General features: G+C 42.3%; 1 protein-coding gene across 1 annotated transcript in view; it reads right to left on the reverse strand.

The window, feature by feature from the left end:
• ZNF106 (zinc finger protein 106) overlaps positions 1 to 16,225 on the reverse strand; it is a 2,006,671-nt gene that overhangs the window by 1,828,870 nt on the left and 161,576 nt on the right. The window contains exon 3 of the mRNA XM_044074076.1: positions 1,757 to 1,818. Coding sequence (XP_043930011.1) covers positions 1,757 to 1,818 — 62 coding nt within the window. The remainder of the gene's footprint in view (positions 1 to 1,756; positions 1,819 to 16,225) is intronic.

The following is a 16,225-nucleotide window of genomic DNA, read 5'->3' on the forward strand; positions in this document are numbered from 1 at the left end:
ATTCATTGTAATTCATTCACGCTGTCAAGATCACATAGTACTCCATCCACTTTAACTCTCAAACACACTGTGAGGCTTTGTACAACTCCATCCACTCTAATTTGCACATGTACGCCCCCCTATGTATTCCATTCATGATTACTCAAGCATTAAAGTTTCTACAAGGTTCTTTTTCCCCAAAGGCTTTAATCTTGCCTCCATTATATCCTAAAAGAAATGTCTTCTACATAAAAAACTAAAATTTTGTCCTAAATAGAACAAAGCAGTTAAAATACACTTTTCTAATCAGCATTCAGGTAATATGGGGTAATGACATCAGACTAATAAAAGCAGTACTTACAAAATTAGCAAACATTTCCAAAAACTTTTAAAAGGACAAATTCCATTCATTAAATATCAAGCTAGATCCAGACATGCTTAAGCTGAGGGGAGGGAGGAACTCAAAATACCAGGCCCTCTAAAAACACAGTGGCTATACTTCTTCCAGTACCCCCCCAGCAGCAGCTGTTCTTCCTTAAGAGAAGACTGAGAAATGCAGATACAGTGACACAGCCTGCTGGGAAGACAGGAAGGCAAATGCATTCTTATACACTTACAGCACTATACACTCCATTTTCCAGAAGGACTAAGGCTGCAAAAGGTTTACAACATTGTGATACCACCTAAAACCAGGCTGCAGGGTTTCCATCTGTGCTACCTCGGCTGACCAAAATAAAGCAAAGGCTCAGTGCTTTTTTTTCTTTTTTTTTGGGGGGGGGGTATATTATAAACATATAGGCCTCTATTCAAGTTAAAAATTCACAGGTATGCAGTCAAGGAAACCAGTGAAGAATCTAACCCAAACTCTCAATTGCCCTAAACCGCTGTCTTGTGAAATGACTTGTTCAGAGTCGCACAGGAAGCAACAGAGGATGACAGAACAAAGCCCTTGACAATGGAAGCAGCTTGTTAACAGCTAACAGTCTCAATCCTCTGCACTAACTGGCATGCTAAAAACTGGTCATTTTTCTGACAACCATGGCAGTAATAAAACCTGAAAATGTCTGGAGTGAACTCAGGCTCCCTATCTATTAAGCTGCATGGCCACTCCTCCATTAGGCCAGTCTAAGGCCACTCTACATAAAACATTAACAAAGGAAGGTTGGGGGATAGGCCATAAAGTGTACAAGGCATCACCTCCCACATGAGCCCTTTGACACATTCAATTTCTTCCCCCATTAACACTGACAGACTATAGACATACATTGTAAAAGTACAATACAAATTGCATGATGCTGCACATCTCAATGGAGTTCCATCCTTGAGGCACAACTTTTTCTCTGTTTGGTAAAAATATGCCTGACTTGTACATAAGATTGAATGGGCTAAAAATATTTTCAGTGTTTGTATCTTACTATCCATATCACTAAAACAAGAGCTTCCATTTTCTAGTATCTTTTTAATACCCCCAATTAAGCAGAGCTAATCTTAAAATGTATCTTGCATAGGAATTTGTGGACTAAAAGTCAGATGGAATTACTTTTTTTTAAAAGGGGGACGTCAAGAATAAAGAGTGCTGTCAAAGCAGAGGATGACGAGCCACAAACACCATAAAAAACATGTACTTGTTTAGATCACAGATGACTGCAGGCCATGCAAATTTAAGCCATGCCAGAAATTCAGCAGATGTTTTTGTTCAAGAAAATAAACTTATTATTAAATCATCAATTTTAATTTTGATAATTAAAAGGTTCTACTCAGTATCAATTATGAATACCTTCCTTTCAGCTTTTCAAGTTCCCGGTGATGCAGCATACTCCTCATGTGCTCCTCCATCTCCTGAGAGGGGGAAAAAAAAGAACTGGTCAGTAACAATACCTCCTGATATCATTCTGTGAGGATTTTCAGCCAAAGCAAAATCTAGTGACACCTCAGCTATAAGGATGAACTGCAAAAGTGAGAAAATATACTGCAAGTCTTAAAACTGCTGCACAACCCTGCAAGTCAGACCACAAGTAACCCTCTGTTACTTCCTCCAGCCTTGAAATGGACATTAGTAACTGCAGACATAGGATTATGTAAACTATTGCAACACAGCATAAACAGCAGTACATACCATAAAACTTGCAGTTGCAAATTATGCCATAAAACGCATTAGTAACTGCAGACATAGGATTATGTAAACTATTGTAACACAGCATAAACAGCAGTACATACCATAAAACTTGCAGTTGCAAATTATGCCATAAGAAGCAAGTTTAATAATTCTGCCTCTTCTGTCCAATAAAGTCCCCACACCCACCCCAAGTGGACTGAAATGAAGGCAAGCACTTACAGACAAAAGACCAAATAAAACACAAATGTACATGTAAACACATTTATAAGTTACACTCTCTACTTGTGACACACTGAGCATAAGGCATCACACAGAACCCATAACCTATGAGAATTCAAATCTGTCAGTTTTAACCTTGGAATATATTCAGTACTAAGCATCAAGAAAAATGGCCTTGCTATAGTGAGGTTCAAATGAAAGAACTTTATTTGAAAAGCTTAAACTGCCATACAAATGGTAGCCACCACATACTTACAACTTTGAAAGGCTGTAGGTTTTCAGTGCAACACTCAAAGCACAGATAAATAATCAAGAAAAGGTGTTTAACGGCTTCTAAAGCTAAAGGCTTACTAGATGCGACTTTGCTTATGGCTGCCACATGTGTGGCAGGGCAAAATCTCTGATGGTTTTATTGCTATTACACACTTTCAAAACTTTTTTTTTTTTACTTGTTATTCACAGGGACAACTAAAACTCCACACATATTACAAAGCTTTAAGACCAGGTTCACTGGTTATACCCATTTGTAGATATATTTTCAATATATGTTTTAAGAAATTCAATGCTCAAAATCCATACTGGGATTTTATGATTAGTGAAATGGTAGCATTTGTATTTCTTGCTACAAAAATGGTTAACTAGGAGAATATATGAAATAATCAATGAATGAATGGAGGCAAGAATTAAACTGGTAAGGTCCCTCTCTGATTAGCTGTTCTTGAAGACAGGAATTAGGCAAGTGTGTCCCCTTTCCATTTATTCACTTTATATTTTGAGTTGCTGGCAAAGAAAATAGGGGACTCAGAAATGCAATGATATAATCTGATATGGTAATCAAGAAAAGTTGGTTTTATTTGTAAATATTTTGCACCCGATACACCCAGGAAAGGACATCAGTGTTGTGGAACACTTTGAAACAGTTTCAAAATCTTTTCTGGATGTAAAGTTAATGAAGATAAAGCATGTACACACATGAAATGGTTTCACCAATGCTCACATTTACAGGGGCACGATAAGATTAAGTATTTAGGAATATAGATTAAAAAGGCTTCTGGTATGGTTCACTAAGGATATATGGAAAGACATTAAAAAGATACTAGAAAATGGAAGCTCTTGTTTTACTGAAATGGATAGCAAGATAGAAACACTGAAAATATTTTTAGCCCCATTCAATCTTATATACAAGTCAGGCATATTTTTACCAAACTGAGAAAAAGTTGTGGGCAATTATTAATGAAGAGTTAATGAATTTGTGTGGTAGGGGAAGAGGGCAACAGTTAACTGGGGTAAGTTGATCCTTCTAATAGAACAAAGTGGTTTAGGATTACCTTATTTGAGGAGATATTTTAGTGGTACGTACTTAAACTCATATATGTAACACAAACAGAAGATTATAATTCAAAATGGAAAGGATAGTGATGTAGCACAGGAGGGAGTTCAAAACACAGAATTTGTGGGATTTTGGATGCAGATCTTTAAGGAGAACAACCACAACTACATAAAATATTATATTCATAAAGAGGCAGAAAATATTCTAAGAACCAAGCCACTATCCGAATGGAGAAAGGAAATCTTGCCAACAGAGTGGACTTCCAGTAGGAGTACAGAAAATAGGCAAGAGGTACTGGAATTTACTGTAGAAAACTGGGAATCTTAAGTGAAAGGCCTGCTCTGGTAGAGTTTTCATTTGACTCTAGGACAGAAGCTGCTGTTAAAAAGAGAGATAATTAGTAGGGCATATAAAATATTGCTTGACAAGTGTAAGAATCAATCAATCACAGAATGTCAGAAAATATTGGGATGAGAAACTGGAAAAGCAGCTGAACAATAGGGGTACATGCATGGCTCCCAAGTAAGCACTAAAGTCCAGAAGATTTAGGATCTTTGCTTAGAAGTCTTTCCATAGATATTTTTATACCCTGGCCAGACTTCTAAGAATTTTTCCTCAGGTAAATAGTAATTGTTGGGAGTGTGATGGGGAAGAAAGAGGTAAATGGGAAAGTACAGTTTTGTACCTACCATAAATGTAGATGTCCGAGAGGAATGCATCTGCAGTCCTTACAAATGGGTTGTCCTGTCGTCAGGCAGCCCTTCGGTCGGCCGGATTCCAAAGTCTGGGTCTGGCTTCGGCTGGTGTCGCACTTCACCCAACGTCATTGCGGCAGTTCTTCGGGTATAAAGGCATCAGCCGACGCCATTTTCCTCAGTGTTTCTTGCCCCAGATGCCAGGTGCCCTCTTGGTAGGCTAAATTTGGATAAATGCCAAAGTTTCCAAATAGTAGAGAGCAAACACACAAAATAAACATGTATGTACATATATACAAACAAATACACCATAATAGATCCCCCCCAAGCTAGCTGAAGATTGGTAAGTACCCTAAGAGTACCACAGAGGGGAAGGAGGGTGGGTAATCCTGACTGCAGATGCATTCCTCTCGGACATCTACATTTATGGTAGGTACAAAACTGTACTATGTCCTTCAAGGATGCATCTGCAGTCCTTACAAATGGGTAGAATACCATAGCTAAACTAGGGGAGGAGGTAATGAGAATAGATTATGGTGTAGTCAGGATCCCTTGCAAAACAGCAGTGGCAAAACCAGCACGGGATCTAGAGTATAGAGGTAAGTTATAATGCTTGGCAAATGTATGCACGGAGGTCCAAGTAGCAGCCTCTATAATGTCCTTGGTAGCCACTCCTCGTAAGAAAGCTGTGGTAGTGGCTGTGGCCCTTGTGGAGTGAGGCCTGATGTTCTCTGGAGTTTTCTTTCCATGGTAGGAGTAACAAAATCTAATGCAATTTCCTATCCATTTGGAGATTGTCTGTTTAGAAATTGGTTTTCCTTCTTTTCCTGTTGCATAAGCTACCAGAAGCTGGTCAGTTTTTCTATTGTTTTTTGTCCTGTCCAGGTAGTAGCGTAATTGCCTGTGTACATCCAAGGTATGTAAGAGCTTTTCTCCCCTGTTCTGTGGATTGGGGAAGAATGTAGGAAGGTGGATAGCCTGATTTAAAGAGACTCTGGATACCACCTTAGGCATAAAGATCAGGAAGGGTTGTACTGCCATTAATGCTTGTAGTTCAGAGACCCTTCTTGCTGAAGTTATTGCCAGCAGGAAGGCAGTCTTCCAGGATAAGTATTGCAAGTCTGCTGTAGCTGCTGACTCGAAAGGAGGTAGAGTCAGTTTTTCTAGCACAAAGTTCAAGTCCCATGCTGGCAATGGAGGTTTCCTGGGAGGTTTTACATTTTTAATTCCCCTCAGAAACTGTCTGAGCAGAGGATGCGAGAAGACAGGAGGATCCAAGCTGTATTGTGCTGAAATAGCTGATGCATGTATCTTGATGGAGGAATAGGACAGGCCTGTGTGGTAGAGCTCCGCCAAGTACTCCAGGATGTTGGCTATGTTAACCAGTGTCACATCTTGCCCCTTTGCCGTACTCCAAATGAGATATCTTTTCCATTTTGCTGCATAATTCTTTCTTGTTGAAGGTCTACGAGCCTCCAGGATTATGTCTTTAACCCTTTGGGATAAATTTGGGTTAATTTCTGTTATGTAATGTTCCAGGCAGTTAGCTGCAGAGTTTTTAGGTTTGGATGCAGAATGTTGTATTTGTTCTGTGTCAGCAGTAATGGGATCAGGGGCAGTTTCCATATTTGCTCCCGGGACATGCTCCTCAGCAGTGGGTACCAATGTTGTCTTGGCCAGTCTGGGGCTATCAGAATGATCCTCGGACGTTCCTCTTTGATCTTGAGAAGCACCTTGTGCATCAAAGGAAGTGGTGGGAATGCGTATGCTGTCAGGCTTTTCCAACTGAAGGATAGGGAGTCCACCTTCCAAGCAAGTGGGTGGTAAGTCCTTGTGCAGAATTTCTTCAACTGGTGATTGTATGGGGATGCAAACAAGTCTATTTGTGGTAATCCCCATTCTCTTGTGATGGCTTTGAAGATGTCCGGATGCAGCATCCATTCGTGGGCATCTGTTGTAGTTCTGCTTAATATGTCTGCTAGAATGTTTTCCTTCCCTGGTACATAAATTGCCTGTAACTGAATGTTGTAGCTCAGAGCCACATCCCATAGGTCTAGTGCCAGCCGGCATAGGGGGTATGAGTGTGTGCCTCCCTGTTTGTTGATGTACCACATAACTGTGGTGTTGTCTGTCCTTATCACAACAGCTGGCCTTTGTGGAGAAGAGGTCTGAATGCCTGGATTGCCAATTTTACTGCCATCATTTCTTTTAGATTTATGTGCAGATGCAGTTGGTCTTGAGTCCATAGGCCTTGAATGCACTTGTCCATCATGTGTGCCCCCCAACCGAGGTCTGAGGCATCTGTCGTGATAGTTTGTCTTGGTTGACTTTTGCAGAAGGGCAGACCTGTGTTTGATTGACAGGCCTGAGCCCACCATAAGAACTCTTGCTTCAGGCATGGGATCATTGGAATTTTGGTTTCCAGGCTGTGCTTGTGCTGAGACCACAAATTCTTTAGGTACCACTGCAGCTTACTCATATGAAGCCTGGCATGAGGGACCAGAATTATGCAGGATGCCATGAAGCCTAGAGCTTGTAGCACTTTTCTTGCAGTTAGATGGCTCTGCTTTGTTAATGCCAAGAAATAGAGAGGAAGTTGCTCTTTCTTTTCTGCAGTTAGAAATGCCATTTGTTTTGATGTGTCCAGTTCTGCACCCAGAAAGGTTATTATTTGGGATGGAATCAGCCTTGACTTTTTTGTATTGACTGTGTATCCCAGGGCTTGTAGCAGGTAGATGACTCTTTGTAAGTCTTCTGTTAATTTGTTTTTGTTGTCCGCTTGTATCAGGCAGTCGTCCAGGTAGGGATAGATTTGAATTCCCTGAAGTCTGCAATGAGCGATTACTGATGCCAGGCATTTCGTGAACACTCTGGGCAGTAGATAAGCCAAAGGGCAATGCTGAGAATTGATAATGCTCTGATCCTGCAAGAAATCTGAGGTATCTTCTGCAAATTGGTCTTATGGGGACGTGCAGGTATGCCTCCTTGAGATTTAGAGTTACCAGCCAAGACTCCTTGCCCAGCATGGGAAGAAGCTGCTGTAGGGTCAGCATTTTGAATTTTGGAACAATGAGGAATGTGTTTAGAGCGGACAGATCTAGAATAGGCCTCCATTTGTTTTCTTTTCTTGGTACCAGGAAGAGCCTGGAGTAAAATCCCTTCCCTTGCTCCATAAATGGTACCTTTTCCACAGCACGATTCTTAATAATTGAGATATTTGTTTTAGAGCTTCTGCCCTTTGAGAAGGTGGTAGGTTTGGCATTCCTCTCTTTCCTGGCAGTGTATGGAAATGGAACCTGTAACCTTTGTCTATAGTCTGCAAAATCCATTTTTCTCTTGTAATGCAGTGCCAGTTGTTTGAAAATAATGTTAGCTTTCCGCCTAAGGGTGCTTCTAGTTGTTCCCTGGTAGGCGGTGCCACCGCCGAGTCACTGTGATTGAGTTGTTGTAGTGGTGGTGGCTGTATCTGTGCCTCGTTGGTTGTTACCCTGCCACTGGCGACCCCTGTAGGCACCCCTGGATTGGTTTCTGCCTCTAGAGCGCCTATTCCTGCCTCTTTGTGCCTTAGAGGAGTCCGGAAAGGACCAATTCTTGGCGGGCCAATTCCTGCTAAACCTTGGAGGTTGAACTTGTAAGAAATCTTTTACTGTTTGCACAGATTTTGCTTTCTCTTCCATCTTTTTCAGTACCTGCTGTGCGGGGGCACCAAATAAATTGACCTTGTCCATAGGTGCATCCAAAAGCTTAGATTTGACATGGTCTGGCAATGCCTGCTCTTTCAACCATGCATGCCTCCTGATAACTGTGCCAGTCATGGCTGATCTAAAGGAAGCCTCCAGTGCATCATAGCCACATTTTAAAGAATGGTTACTAACCTGTTGTATGTTATGTAACATTTCTTGAATATACTTTTTATCTAAAGATTCTTCAGAGGACAGCTTTTTAGTCAACTGGTCAAGCATAAACTCTTGATATTGAATCATATGAAATTGGCAGTTCAAAGCTCTAGCTGACAAAGTAGCAGAAGTGTAAACTTTTTTACCCCATCTCTCTAAGGACCTGGATTCCCTTTCAGAGGGGAGGGTTTTTTTAGAAGAAGTAGCTGCTACAGCTTTAGGGCCCTGGGAGATAGTCTCTGGATCTGCAAAAGGGGCCTTATATAAGTGGTGATGAGTGTCCGGAACCCTGTAATACCTATCTGGCTTAGCAGGAGCCGGAGGTAAAGTATCAGGAGTAGTGCAAGCATCATTAAATGCATCATCAACAACAGATAGAACTGGAGGAATAGCTAAAGGCCTATGCTGTGGTAAGTGTAGAAAAGTCCTAAGCCTTTTTCTAGAGTCTGAGAAATCTTGGCCCTGCCACTGAAACTGTTCCCTCATAGCATGCAAGGTTTCCCCAAAGGAAAATTCCTCAGGAGGAGAGGCTGAAGGGATGCACTCCTCAGCATCAGAGTCTTCGTAAGGAGAATAAGAAGCCTCAGGAGGGTCTGTATGTTCTGAATCATCAGAAGAATCATCTGTGGCTACTGGCTCAGGGGGCTCTGCTCTAGGCCTCTTTTCTGGAGGAGGGAGAGAGGCCCTGTCTGGATGAGGCTGGGATCCACGAATTAAAGTTATGAGATCCTGTGCCAAAGAAAGCATATGGGAGCTGGTGCTGGGCCTGTGAGAGGGAGGTTTGGCAGGCACAGGTTTGGAAGTTTTGGCTGCTTTAGCCCTGGCAAAGGCCTTAATAGACATAGCTGGAGGAGGCCTAGCAGCTCCACGTGCAGGGGCAGAGATATCTAGTGGAATGGTGTATGATAAATCCTGTGAAATCGCAACAGAAGGCTGGATTTCAGAAGCCGTTTCTACCAGGATAGAAGAGGCCTCGGTAGAAGGCAAGTTATCGGCTGAAGAAAGAACCGCTTGCTCGGTTTCGGCCGAAACCGAGACACTCGTGGATTGCTTAACCGCGGTTTCGGCTCGCGAGTGTCGGTCCTTTTCTTTGCGCTTTTTGGTTATTTGCGTAGTCGGAGATCCGACGGCATAATGTAGGCAAAATCGGAGCCGAAAATCTGTTCAGCAAAGTCCGAGCGACGTCTAAGCGTCCGTCGGTTAAAAGAAGCACAGGCTAGACAAGCTGCTACATCGTGGTCTGGGCCTAAACAATGTATGCAATAGGAGTGGAAATCTTTATGAGGTATTTGTTTCCCACAAGATAAACAGTTATTAACTTTCTCTGACATCGGCTGAGGCAAGAAAAGGTCCCCAACGGGGTAGTCTTCGAAGTAGTATTCGGTAGTAGTAATCTCTGGATCTGACCGACCGGCACTTGCGAACAGCTTCTGCTTCAGGTGCCACGCGGCAAGAAAGACTGAGGAAAATGGCGTTGGCTGATGCCTTTATACCCGAAGAACTGCCGCAATGACGTCGGGTGAAGTGCGACACCAGCCGAAGCCAGACCCAGACTTTGGAATCCGTCCGACCGAAGGGCTGCCTGACGACAGGACAACCCATTTGTAAGGACTGCAGATGCATCCTTGAAGGACATCATGTGCAATGAGCTTGCAGATTTTAAAAATTCCATACAGAGTACACCATCAGAAATAGTGGGTGAACAAATGGTTCAAACTAAGGATATGACTTTTTTAATGTGGGATACATGATCTGAATTGCCTAGACAAAGTAAGGCCTTAAGTTTAATTCTGTTGGTTGCCAAAAAGAACAATTACTTTTTTTGTCTTTCGGCTTTTTCCCGGTAAGGGGTTGCCACAGCGGAACTCCGGTCTGCTAATGATTGGCAGTAGATTTTTTTTACGAAACGCCGAGGTGCCAGCTCGATGCCCAACCTTCAACGAAGGCACGCCCATTTACGCATGCAAGTCTTTCGAACGCTACCCAACCGCGGGGAGGCCAAGCTGAGAATCGAACGGGAGAACCTCTTGCTGTGAGGTAACAATGCTACCACTGTACCACTGCGGCTTCCAAAAGAAAACAATTACTAGAAAATGGAAATCAAAGTCTAAACCAGCTACATTTGAAATACTGAATATTATTATAGATAAAGGAACTGGAAGGGGGCTCTTTTACAAAAGGGATGGAGCAAAGTACATATAAATAAACAAATTGTCGAAACAATACATGCAGTATAATGTCCAGATGGAGGAGTGAGGTATAAAGTAAGGCAGGAATTGAGCAATTTATTTAATGTTGGACTGATGACAATTACAAAGAAATAAAGATATGTGCTGTGCAATGTATGTAAATGGAAAAATGTCAAGGTTTATTTACTGTTAATGTATGCTTGCCTATTTTGCAAGTAACAATTTAATAACGATGTTAACGAAATTCATTGCTTGAGTTTCACTTTCATAGTGAACTTCAATCTGTTTCTCAAACATATTTAACAACTCTGGTTATAATCAGCAAACCAGTCACAATCCTTTGTGTTCTGTTTAACTGCTGTTACAAATAAGTACCATCTTGCAACTGTACAAAACAGTAAACAATAACAGCAACAACACTGAACAATTCCCACAAGAAAACCAACAGGTAAATTATCAACATGTGTTGAACAGCCAACAAAACATATTACTTAACTGGCCGAGGAATGGTTCATCTATGAACAAGTGTAAAACTGTGTGCAAACACTCATTCACAACCTAGTTCATTGCTGCTGTTAGTTCACATTTTCAACTGTTAAGCTTACAACCTATCAACCTTCAAAGAAGCCTATCAATAACCCATGATGATATTTTTCAAGTGTCCATAAACATATCAAGGTTATTCAAAGAAGCCTATCAATAACCCATGATGATATTTTTCAAGTGTCCATAAACATATCAAGGTTATTTTTAAATAAAGAATTTACAGTCTGAAAAAAGTAGAAATTTAGTAAAAGTTTATCTTAGTACCTTAGGTCTTATACAGCAATGTACTCCAGGCACAGACTTTCAAACACAACTAGAATAGACATTGCCTTATAGACAGATGTTACCTCTTTGTAAATTGTAAGAAACTTTGCACCAGTGAGGACAGCAACCCAGTGAGTTTTCATACTTATGATCAGTTACAGTATCATAGTCTTCACTGGTTAAGTATAGAAAGGATTTATTATTTATGTTTGAGTTTACTTGCTTGCAAGAGTGGAGAAATGAGCCACAGGCATCTGATACACTGTGTGCAGCAGAGTGAAAAATCTTCAGGGGGTGTAGGGGCAAATGTTTACCAATTAAAAATCGCACTGCGGATTTCTCAGTCTGAGCAGTAGAGGTTAACGTGATAGGTAAAAATATTGTGGGGGAAGGAGGAGTTTCCCCTTTTCTTCTGTAGAAACAACTTATTCTGGACAATAATAGTAGGCTGATTTTGTCTGGTGATCTGCTGTTTGCTGGTAATCAATTTGAAAGGATGCGTACCAGTTTTGCAAAAGAATACCTACTTAAAATTCCTAAATTAGTCCTAGGAACAAGTGCATTAACCTCTCACTTGATGATTCAAGTTGTGATGGATGGGTATATGACAAAGAGTTCCTGCAAACAATCAAAAACCATAACCATATAGAACAGGGAAAATTAAAAACAAGATTTTAAAAACGGACCTTGCTATAACAGTCAAGTGCAAGCAGTAAAAACAGAAGTGTTAAGACTGGAGTAAAATATACCAGGATGCACCAAAACTAGAGAATTCTGCAACTATAGTCAGGAAAGACCAAAACTACCTGAGAGGTAACAAGCACTGAAATAATCCAGACAGAAAGACAGGAGTGGTATTACTGTCATAAGGTCTGTTACAGGTAGGCTTAAACTAGGAGAAAATCTTCTAACAAGACCACCTGACAAGTAAGGACATCCAACTCTTCAGCATTCACAAGTTGTCAATCATCACTATCAGATTTCAAACCCTGGACACAACTCTAATCAAATCTCACTACAGAAGACAGGAAGGGATGACAGTGGGACCAGGAAGCACAAAATGCAAACACAAAAATCTTCTCTTGTCTTTGATGGGTTGAGTTTGTGCAGAGTAAACAACATCTAATGGTGGTTGGCCTCAAAAACAGCCTTTCAAAGTATAACAAATCAAGACTTGTGTTTCTATGAGAATGGGAGCTATTCTTGAAAATCAGAATGATGATGACAGTAAGTATTTCTATCATGACTTATCTCACAACTGTGACATTTGCACCATAAACAACAAAAGGGCCAAATCAAACCTTCCATCATCTTGCAACTCGGGTAGTTGCACTTGGAAAAAAAAACAATACCAAGAACAACCTGATGAGAGTGACCAAACAGGTAAAAAGACAAGCCACTTAAATCTGTGGACAAGAGAAAAAAAGAAGTTATGGATGGGTCCGGAGCCGATCCTTGGCTCCGACACGGCCTATAGCAAAGCTCAAGGTTTGCTAGTAGCTCGAGACCAAGCCCCTTATCCCATGATGCACTGCTGGAATTACCTCAGATCTTGTTTGCTGCGTGTATATATACTCCTGTAAGGGGAGAACTCCCCAAGAAGGAAGTAGTATTGAACAACCAGGATGATACTAGCCTCCAAGTCAACTGTCAGCCAGGAGGGGGATGGAGGGAGGGACGTGAGAATAAAGGCGAGATAAAATACTCACATGGAACGTTATGGTAAGTACATAACTTCTTTATGTAAAGTTGTTAAAATCTCGCCGTTTATTCTCACTGATGGGTAGTATCCCTAGCACCCGCAATCCTGGGTGGCTTACAGGGGTACATTTTTCAGGACCGTGGAACCAAAAGAAGACCTGTCCCCAGAAGCCTTACCTACTTTGTAATGAGCGATAAAGGTATGAGGCTTAGACCAAGTGGCTGCAACACAAATGTTGTCAAGGAGCAATTTAGCTTGAAAAGCAGAAGACGTAGAAACAGCTCTGGTTGAATGAGCCTTTACTTTGTGTGGCAAAGGTACGTTAGCATTTGCATGAACAACTGAGATACAATCCAATAACCATTTTGAAAGGGTTGTCTTAGTCACTGGTCTACCTTTTCTGGCCTCCGAAAAGGATATGAAGAGTTGATCTGATTTTCTAATATCCTTAGCTCTATCAAGATAAAATCTTAGCTGTCTATGCAAGTCAAGTTTCTGCAGCATGTATTCCAATTTGCTGGAATGGTTGGGAAAAAAGACTGGCAACTCAATGACCTGATTGATATTGGACTCGGAACAAACTTTAGGCAAAAAGGAGGGGGTTGTTCTGAGAGAGACTATCAGCATAGAAAATCATGTAAGGAGGTTTGATAGATAATGCTTGAAGTTCTGACACTCTGCGGGTAGAAGTAATGGCCACTAGAAATATACTTTTCCAGGACAAAAATTTGAGATCACAAGATGATGCTGGTTCGAAGGGGGGAAGAATTATTTGAGACAGCATAAAATTCAAATTCCAAAGGGGAATAAGGGATTTTGACAGGAGATCTCATGTGAAAAACACCTTTAAAAAAAACCTTAAATAACTTATGGGCCATAACATTTAATCCACGAATCCAAGGTGGAAATTTGATATGGCGGCTAACTGAACCTGAACTGTGGCAGCTGCTGCTCCTTCCTTAAAAATCCTTGTCAAAAACTCTAAAATGGACGACAGAGGAGCTCGGAAAGGGTAAATTTTTTTGTATACTGGCCCAAACTGAGAACCTTTTCCACTTACTACAATATAGTTTTCTGGTGGATGGCTTATGAGAAGACAATAGAATTTGTTTTGTGTCATCTGAGAGTGAATGAAGCCTGGCTATTTGGGGAAGTGGATCAGCCAAGAAGTCAGCTTTAGAGACTGCAATGAAGGCTGGTGGTCCCCTGACAAGTGTGTCAGGAGGTCTGGAACTGGGTCCAGGATCCATGGACCCTCCAGCAGATGATGGTGAAGGAAAGGGAACCAAATCTGTCGAGGCCAATGGGAGGCTATGAGGATAACAGTCGCTCCCAGTGATTTTGTTTTCTGTAAAAACCTGGGTATCAATGGAATAGGTGGGAATGTATATAGGAGACCCGGACGCCAATCGTGTACGAGTGCATCTCTCGGGGGGATGTCCCAGAGGTGGTATCAGGGCAAAGTAGCTTCTGCATTTGGTATTGATGCGACTGGCGAAGAGGTCGCAGCAAGGCTGACCCCATTTGCGGAAAATCAAGTCCGCAACGTGTTCGTTGAGACACCACTCGTGAGGCAATAGGAATGCCCTGCTCAGCTTGTCCGCTATCATGTTGGATTTCACCGGGATGTGCGTTGCTAACAGAAAACACTGGGATGACACAGCCCATTGCCATACCCTGAGGGCTTCTCGACAAAGGGCGCAAGACTTGGTTCCACCTTGTTTGTTCAAATACCAGACCATTGACATGTTGTCTGTCTGAATTGCTACTGTCCCTAGAGGAAGAGAGTCCTGGAAGTAATGCAACGCCAGAAGTAATACTCTCAACTCCAGAACATTGATATGCAGATGCGACTCTTGATCCGTCCATGTGCCTTGAGCAGTCTTTCCCTGAAAATGCCCCCCCCCCACCCTATCAGGGAAGTGTCTGTGGTCACAGTGGCTATGGGGGGGGGGGACACAAAGGGTCTTCCTACTGTGACATGAAGAGACGTCAACCATCACCGAAGGTCTCTCTTGCAAGAATGTGTGATGAGAATCAAATGATTCATTAGTAACTTCTGGTACGACCATTGAGCGAACAGGAGCCATTGAAGAATTCGCATATGCACCCTTACGAGTGGAATGGCTAGAATTGCTGCCGCCATCAAACCTAGTACTTTCAAGACCTCTGCAGCTGTAGCTCTGTTCTTTGACACTAATGAGTTGACGTGTTGGTGAAGAAGTGAGACCCTTTCGACTGGAAGACGTAGAGTGGTGGTTCAGGTACCTAATTCTGCTCCTATAAAGACGGTATGCTGCAATGGCGACAAGGCAGACTTTTCGAAGTTGACTGCAATACCTAAGTGGTGGCAGAGTGTCAGAGTAGATTGTGTTGCTTGAATCAATTGATGCCTGGTGGTAGCAGTGAGGAGCGAATCGTCTAGATATGGAAACACCTGGGAATCCTAGACACCTCAGGTGAACCGTGACCATTGCCATGCACTTGGTGAACACTCTGGGGGCTGTAGTGAGACCAAAGGGCAGGGCTCGAAACGGGTAGTGATTGGCTCCCAGCCGGAAATGCAGGTGATCTCTGGAGCATCTGTCCATCTTTATGTGGTAGTACACATTCTTGAGATCGATGGAGCACATCCAATCGCCTTTCTCTAGAAAAAGAAGAATGGCCTGAAGCATGACCATTCGGAACTTTTCTTTTTTTTACAAATTGAGTCTGCTGAGGTCCAAGATAGGTCTCCAGTCCCCCATTTTCTTTGGAACCAAAAAGAATCTTGAGTAAGTTCCGAATCCAACTTGGTCTGCTGGGACTATGACTCTTTTTCTAGCAACTTGCGGACCTCTATGGTTGCTTGTTCCCTGACACTGGGTGGAACATCCGGGATGCTGTTTACAGGAGTGGGAGGGGAAGAGAATGGTATGAAATACTCCCTGGAAATGATGCTTTGTACCCAGGTATCGGACGTTATGTTTAATCAGGCTTCTGGGCACAAAGATAAATGACCACCGACTGCCTCCAGAGTCGGACAGCCGGGTCTCCTTTCAGGAGCGCTGGTAGGGCTGACCAGAGAATGGGCATCTGTCATCCTGCTGTTGTGGACCCCCCTGCCGCGTGGGCGGTGTCTTCCATTATAACCCCCTCCTCTGCCTCTAGAGGGGTTTGTCCACGTGTGTCCTCAAAGGCTCCTTGTGCTTTTTGGAACCACATTTTCCCGCCCTTAGGACCCTTGGGATAGGGCCGAGTAGGGGTAGAAAAACTGACTCCAATGGCAGATAGAGTCTTGCCTTCCTGC

Source organism: Protopterus annectens, chromosome 6.part0 (genome assembly GCF_019279795.1).
Source record: "Protopterus annectens isolate FY-2018-M chromosome 6.part0, PAN1.0, whole genome shotgun sequence".
Lineage (NCBI taxonomy): Eukaryota > Metazoa > Chordata > Ceratodontiformes > Protopteridae > Protopterus > Protopterus annectens.